Source organism: Bos mutus, chromosome 28 (assembly GCF_027580195.1).
Source record: "Bos mutus isolate GX-2022 chromosome 28, NWIPB_WYAK_1.1, whole genome shotgun sequence".
In the NCBI taxonomy this organism is placed as follows: Eukaryota; Metazoa; Chordata; class Mammalia; order Artiodactyla; family Bovidae; genus Bos; species Bos mutus.
Window position 1 is genome coordinate 7,217,367 of NC_091644.1, and position 7,363 is coordinate 7,224,729.

Here is a 7,363-nt window from a genome sequence, read left to right on the forward strand (position 1 = left end):
CAGAGACTTTACTGAGAATTTACTATATTGCTTGAAAGGTCAGAGTAAACAAGTTTTTTTTCCTTAGGTATTTGATTTTCAGATTAAAAAGTTAGCTAATTTATGATGCATTTAAATTTTAATTTTTATTAAGAAATTTGGATAAAATAAAATTTGGATTAAAAATAGAGGCATGAGAAAGTATATGTGATAAAACACTCTTATGATTTGAATGTTTCAGTACAGGTCTTTGAAGCCATCGGTGGGATTGTATGCTGTAGTCAGAAAAGGTGCATCCTGTAGTGCTGTACGAACTGAACTTTTTTTTTTCTGAAGTGATTTTAATCTGTAGATGACAGACTCTAAATGATACTCAGAATTGAACTTCTAAGAGTTTAGTGTCATCATTGCACTGTGACTGGGTGCTTAGAAGGTTCTTGGGTCTAGAATTCTAGGTTATCACACCCCTCCTTCTCCTCTCTCCTGTCAGCCCTGAGGCATCCCGCGCACCTCCTTTGCCAGTGCACCTCCCATCCCCTGCTCCGTCCCTTGAGGTTTCATTCTTCTCTGCCTCCCAGTCCCTGCCAGCGCCCTAAAGATTTGCCTATTCCAAGTCCCCTAGTTAATTCATTGTTGGACTTGAAGACAAGCTCTCAGAGGCCCGTTCATATTTAAATGTTTTATTTCTTGTCATTGGACAGAAAGGAGGGATAATTTCAAACACTGAGGTACTGGGTTCTGGAGCAGTGGTTTTCAACTTGCTAAGTTTTAACATCATTGGGTCCCTGAAACTCAACCCTAAAAATTTTTATTACTCAGTTTGAAAACTGTTGCTTTTTATTCCATAAATCTGTTCTTAAGAACTTCTGTATAACATGCATTATTTAATATACTCAAATTTGGAATGATTCTTATTCAGTGATTCTTATTTAGTAGTTCAAAAGCTGTTATCTGTTGAATGAGTCATATTCCCCGCCCCATAATGTCGTTTCTTCTTCCTGACCCAGTTGCACTGTGAGAATTTTTCTGTAGGTTAAGTATTCCTGTTACTTTTTAAAATCTAGGAAATGCTTGTTTGGCTATACTTTTGGTAAAGGAAAAGAGTCTCCCCTACGTTTATCTCTTTATTAAGCCCATATGTACATTTATCAAGTACTTATTAGAACTGAAATAACAAGACCCGAGTTTACCCATCTAGAGCACTTGTGTGGCTCTGGCAAGTCATGTAACCAAATGGTGCAGTTGGACCAAGGATCCTTTGAATTAAAATGATTTTAATCTTTGTCCTGGCTTTTGCTTTAAAACAGGATATATCAGAAGGATGGTTTGTACTTTACAGTGAGAAGATGTCATGAAGCATTTTTTATTAGGGCAGTAGTTTTATTTTAAAAAATTTATTTTATTGAAGTATAATTGGTTTACAATGCTGTGTTTCTGGAGTACAGGGAAGTGCTTCAGTTAACCATATACACAGTAGCACAGTAGTACAGATTTGCTTTTGCTCATCTCACACTCCCAGTCCAGCCACCCTCACCCCTCCTGTTAGGCCAGCCACCAGCCTGTTCTCTATGTGTCTTTTTCTGTTTCATAGATAAATTCATTTGTCGTATTTTAGAGTCCACATGTAAGTGATATCATATGGTAGTTGTTTTTCTGACTTAGAATGATAATTTCTAGGCCATCCATATTGCTGCAGATAACTTTATTTTGTTATTTTTTATGGCTGAGTAGTATTCCAAGGTGTGTGTGTGTGTGTGTGTGTGTGTGTGTGTGTGTGTGTACACCACATCTTCTTTATCCATTGACCTGTTATACTGTACATACAGGCTGCTTCTGTGTCTTGGCTGTTGTGAATAGTGCTGCAGTGAGTGCTGGTGTGCGTGTATCTTTTCAGATTATAGTCTTGTCTGGAGATATGCCTAGGAGTGGGGTTGATGGATCATATGGCAGTTTTCTTTTTAGGTTTTTGAAGAAACTCAAAACTTTGCATGCAAAGATGGGCACAATAAAGGACAGAAATGGTATGGACCTAACAGAAGCAGAAGATATTAAGTAGAGGTGGCAAGAATACACAGAAGAACTGCACAAAAAAGATCTTCACGACCCAGATAATCACGATGGTGTGATCACTCACCTAGAGCCAGACATCCTGGAATGTGAAGTCAAGTGGGCCCTAGGAAGCATCACTACGAACAAAGCTAGTGGAGGTGATGGAATTCCAGTTGAGCTATTTCAAATCCTGTAAGATGATGCTGTGAAAGTGCTGCACTCAATTTGCCAGCAAATTTGGAAAAGTTATCAGTAGCCACAGGACTGGAAAAGGTCAGTTTTCATTCCAATTCCAAAGAAAGGCAATGCCAAAGAATGCTCCACCTACCACACAATTTCACTCATCTCACACGCTAGCAAAGTAATGCTCAAAATTCTCCAAGCCAGACTTCCACAGTATGTGAACCATTGGATTTTAAAAAGGCAGAGGAACCAGATATCAAATGGCCAATATCCGTTGGATCATTGAAAAAGCAAGAGAGTTCCGGAAAAACATCTACTTCTGCTTTATTGACTATCCCAAAGCATTTGACTGTGTGGACCACAGCAAACTGGGAATTCTGAAAGAGATGGGAATACCAGACCACCTGACCTGCCTCCTGAGAAATCTGTATACAGGTCAGGAAACAACAGTTAGAACTGGACGTGGAACAGCAGACTTGTTGCAAATAGGAAAAGGAGTACGTCAAGGCTGTGTATTGTCACCCTGCTTATTTAACTTATATGCAGAGTACATTACATCATGAGAAATGCTGGGCTGGATGAAGCAAAGCTGGAATCAAGATTGCTGGGAGAAATATCAATAATCTCAGATATGCAGATGACACCACCCTTAAGCAGAAAGTGAAGAAGAACTCAAGAGCCCCTTGATGAAAGTGAAAGAGGAGAATGAAAAAGTGGCTTAAAACTCAACATTCAGAAAACGAAGATCATGGCATCTGGTCCCATCACTTCATGACGAATAGATGGGGAAACAATGACGGACTTTTTTTCCTGGGCTCCAAAATCACCGCACATGGTGACTGCAGCCATGAAATTAAAAGACGCTTACTCCTTGGAAGGAAAGTTATGGCTCCAAAATCACCGCACATGGTAACTGCAGCCATGAAATTAAAAGACGCTGACTCCTTGGAAGGAAAGTTATGGCCAACCTAGACAGCTAATTAAAAAGCAGGGACATTACTTTGCCAACAAAGGTCCGTCTAGTCAAAGCTATGGTTTTTCCAGTAGTCATGTATGGATGTGAGAGTTGAACTATAAAGAAAGCTGAGTAGTGAAGAATTGATGCTTTTGAACTGTGGTGTTGGAGAAGACTCTTGAGATTCCCATGGACTGCAAGGAGCTCCAACCAGTCCATCTGAAAGGAAATCAGTCCTGAATATTCACTGGAAGAACTGATGCTGAAGCTGAAACTCCCAATACTTTGGCCACCTCATGTGAAGAACTGACTCATTGGAAAAGACCCTGATGCTGGGAAAGATTGAAGGTGGGAGGAGAAGGGGATGACAGAGGATGAGATGGTTGGATGGCATCACCAACTCAATGGACATGAGTTTGAGTAAACTCCGGGAGTTGGTGATGGACAGGGAAGCCTGGCATGCTGCAGTCCATGGGGTCACAAAGAGTCTGACAGGACTGAGCAACTGAACTGAACTGAGTGGCAGTTCTCTTTTTGATTTTTGAGGAACCTTCCTACTCTTTTCCATAGTCACTGCACTAGTTTACATTTATTAGGGCTGTAGTTTTTTAACTGTTTGAGTCATACATCCCTTGAGATCCTCTTTACAACAAAAGGCAATACAGACAGTTTTGCATGTATTATCAGTATTATTCACACACAATCTGAAGCCAGTTCATGAATCTTGCTATAGGACTGTTTCTAAATATTGCTTGGCATTGACAGTTCTTGTCTGAAATTGAAAAATTAGTAGAAAGGGCAGGGACTCCAGGTTTCCAGACATTTTCCAAATTCTCACCGTGTAGCTTGCAGTGATGTGTTTGTAAGTTAGTGCTGTGTTGCGTGTCACTTGTGATTATTTTTAATGAGCCTTTTAAACTGAAAGAACAATTATTGACCACTGGAAGTAGTCAGTACAGTACCAGTAGCTCGATCTGCGACTCTGTCTGCAACTGATTTGCTGTTTTGTTTCTCATAGCACAGGTGCAGCAGTGATCAATGGCTCTCAGCATCCATCGTCATCGTCGTCTGTCAATGATGTGTCCTCAATGTCAACAGATCCGACTTTGGCCTCGGATACAGACAGCAGTCTAGAAGCGTCAGCTGGGCCTCTGGGCTGCTGTAGATGACTACTTGGGCCTTGGGGGGTGGGAGGGATGGGCAGTTGTTTAGTCATTGATAGAACTACTTTGAAAACAATTCAGTGGTCTTATTTTTGAGTGGTTTTTCAAAAATGTAGAATTCATTTTGTAGTAAAGTAGTTTATTTTTTTTAATTTCAAGTGATGTAATTTAAAACTTAAGTTGTGTTTTAAAACAGCAACAGAACTGTGTATTTTTGCTGTAATTAACTGTATAATGTAAACCTAATTATTTTATCATGGTTTAAAATTTTTGCATATTTGCTTTATCTTATGCTGCTGATTTTTTTTTTTTACTGAATTTGTAAGATTTTGTTTATCAAAGCAACTATTATGTGGTGACTTGCCTATATCATGAATTATTTAAGATTTTATAGTTTTTTTTATTAGAATTTATTTCAAATGTTTTGTTCATGATGCTATCCTTTAGGGTTATGTGCTTATCAATGAAATAACCCCAGAGGAGTGAGGGAAAATAACCTGTAGCCAGTTATATTCAGGAATAACTACTGTAAATGATGAACGTGTTTTAAAAAAGAAAAAAAACCTCCAATATTTGCTACTTGCCAATTCTAATTTAGTTACATACAATTGATAGGTAATCCTATGTGAATTTTGGCAAAAAGCCCCATCATCTAAACGGCAGAATAACTCAGAGCATGTCTTTGAAAGTGTTGGGCATCCACCACCACCTTCCTATCCCCATATCCCACCCGCCAGCAGTACAGTAAGAGAATATGGTGTTTTCTGCACATCTGTGGCATGCTCAAAGCTTATGATCACTAAAGTCAAGAGGATACTTCATGAATAATACATTTCAATGCAAATAAACAGATGGTTCACCTTTACTAGCTATGAGCCTGTTTTTGTATACACTGAGTTGATCTACTCAGGCTGTAGGTCCTAGCAATGACCTAGAGTCTGGTCTTTCTCTTTCCTACAGCCTCGGGCCCTTGGACCTATTCAGTTTCCTGTTAGAGTGTCAGTCAGTCGAGCACCAGTTCTCAGGGTGTTTCTGGCCATTTGATTCTACCTGTGGCATAATCATATTTATACTAGCTGTTGGGAGGTTCCAAAGCCTACTTAGATTTCTGTAGGTGATGTATAAAATGAGCAATATACCGTTCATCTGAAAATAGTAGCGCACAGCCATATATAGGATATCATTTTCTAAGGACTGTTTCTTCATACTGAGCAGAGCAGGCATAAGTGGTAGTTATTTAGTCTGAGTCTTTCATTTGTTTTAATACCTGATTTTCAATAAAACACACGATGTGGATGTTGAATAGTGTAAGAATGGTGCTGCTCCTGACGGTTGTATGTTAATTGTTTACATTTTATATCTGCAAAATTATTTCTTTATAACAGAATTTTTCTTAAGTAAAATGTCATTGAAGTCTCATCTCTGAAATATGTTGTCTGTAATGCCCCAGGCACTTTTTATTATTTTTGGAACAAAAGGGATTTCTTGTAATGAACTGGGAAATGCATACTTAAATAAGCAAAAAGTTCTAGGCAGAAAGCCCAATGGAATTAATGACCAGCAGGAGTAGGAACTGGTGCAATTCAGCGTGTGGCATATGAAAGTCCACTTGGCATGGTGTTCATGTATTCAGTGAAAAATTCCTTTTGAATAAGGTATTTTAGGTCATTGTTAATGTGCAATATTTAGGATCAAAATACATTAACAGCCATTTTATATGCTTTGAAATAGTAAGATTGTTTTTGATTGTTTAAGCCATGATTTCCAGCCTCTCTTGAAGTGGCAGTCTTTTTATTAATTCCTTTTCTACTTGTATGACAGGGTGCATTAATTTTATTAGGCAAAATAAAGTTTTGAGACTATAACACCTCTTGAATTGTAGAAATAGGATTGGATTTGCAGTTTCAGGAGAATTTGAGCACGAATGTGTTAAGTTTGTATTAGCTTGACAGTTAACTAGCTTTATTTCTATAGAGTAGATTATTTCACTATTGCACTTTAACAACTGCCACGCTCCCAGAAGACTCCCTTCGTTTTCTGTTTCCTTGCTGATAAGCCATCTCGTGGTACAGGTGTTGGTTCAGCAAGGAAAACCAGGTGTTTCAACAGTATCATTTGTTGTAAATGCCAGCTCCACTTGCCAACCAGCATGTTTCAGTTGATTCAGAGAAAACAAAACTCTTAATAGTCATGTACACTTAAGATACATCCTGAAAACAAAGTCTGTTTAAGTGTTGTGTGCTCTGGGTTTTTAAAATGCAGTATCTCAATACAACTTTCCCTCTTCTCTAACTGTGTTAAAATAAACTAAAGATGGGCTAGTTCTTTTTATTTTTAGAAGTTTTTGAACCTTTAAAACATCTTAAACACTTTTTAAAGAAATGGAAATAAGATTTCTGTCAAGCAGTACTTATGTAAAACCACCTTGCTTGTCTTATAACTGGATTTTCGACTTTAAATACTTAATATACCCATGGTCTTACTGTCAGAAAATTATTTAGACCAAGATTTAGTATTCAACGTTATAGGTTAGGAAAGTAATTCTTTCTCTGTATTTCTTCCTGGTTACTATTCTGTTACCCTCTAATATAAACTGACCATTTGTTAAATGATTGTATTGTTGGGATTGCTTAATTATAATAGACATAAACAGAGCATCTCAACGCTTTCATACTGTTTGCTGGACAGTTCTCATTTTGTTATACAGCCTCAGCCGCTGATTGTTCCTGGTATGCACGCCCTATGTTGGTAAAGGCACAGTGTCGTCACACCAGACTTCCTCAGAGAAATACCAGCCTCCTAAGTGAGAAGGCTGTCACACAACCCCCTTAGCAATAGCAAGACGCTTGATTGCATGTAAAATGGCAGACTTTCCCATAAGCGCTTTTTGTTATTTTTTTCCATGCTGATCCTATTGTGTTGTCTAAAAAGGTGAAGAGGCTGTGGATATCTGATGGTGCAATCAGCAGCAGGCGAATGAAGCCCTTTGAGGTAACAGATAAGACTTGGTACACACTATTGGCCAGTATGTGCT

At 38.4% G+C, this 7,363-nt stretch overlaps 1 protein-coding gene across 5 annotated transcripts in view; it reads left to right on the top strand.

Annotated features, from left to right (window-relative positions):
* Positions 1-5,199, top strand: part of MAPK8 (mitogen-activated protein kinase 8) — a 103,702-nt gene extending 98,503 nt beyond the window's left edge. For 4 of the 5 annotated variants that reach the window (XM_070364878.1, XM_005900621.2, XM_005900620.2 and 1 more), the window contains one exon: positions 4,190-5,199. In XM_070364878.1, the coding sequence (XP_070220979.1) occupies positions 4,190-4,335 (146 nt within the window). In that variant the 3' untranslated portion in view covers positions 4,336-5,199. Of the gene's footprint in view, positions 1-4,184 lie in introns of all 5 variants that reach the window. The other variant, XM_005900623.2, reaches the window with a different exon arrangement.
* The last annotated feature ends 2,164 nt before the right edge of the window (positions 5,200-7,363 follow it).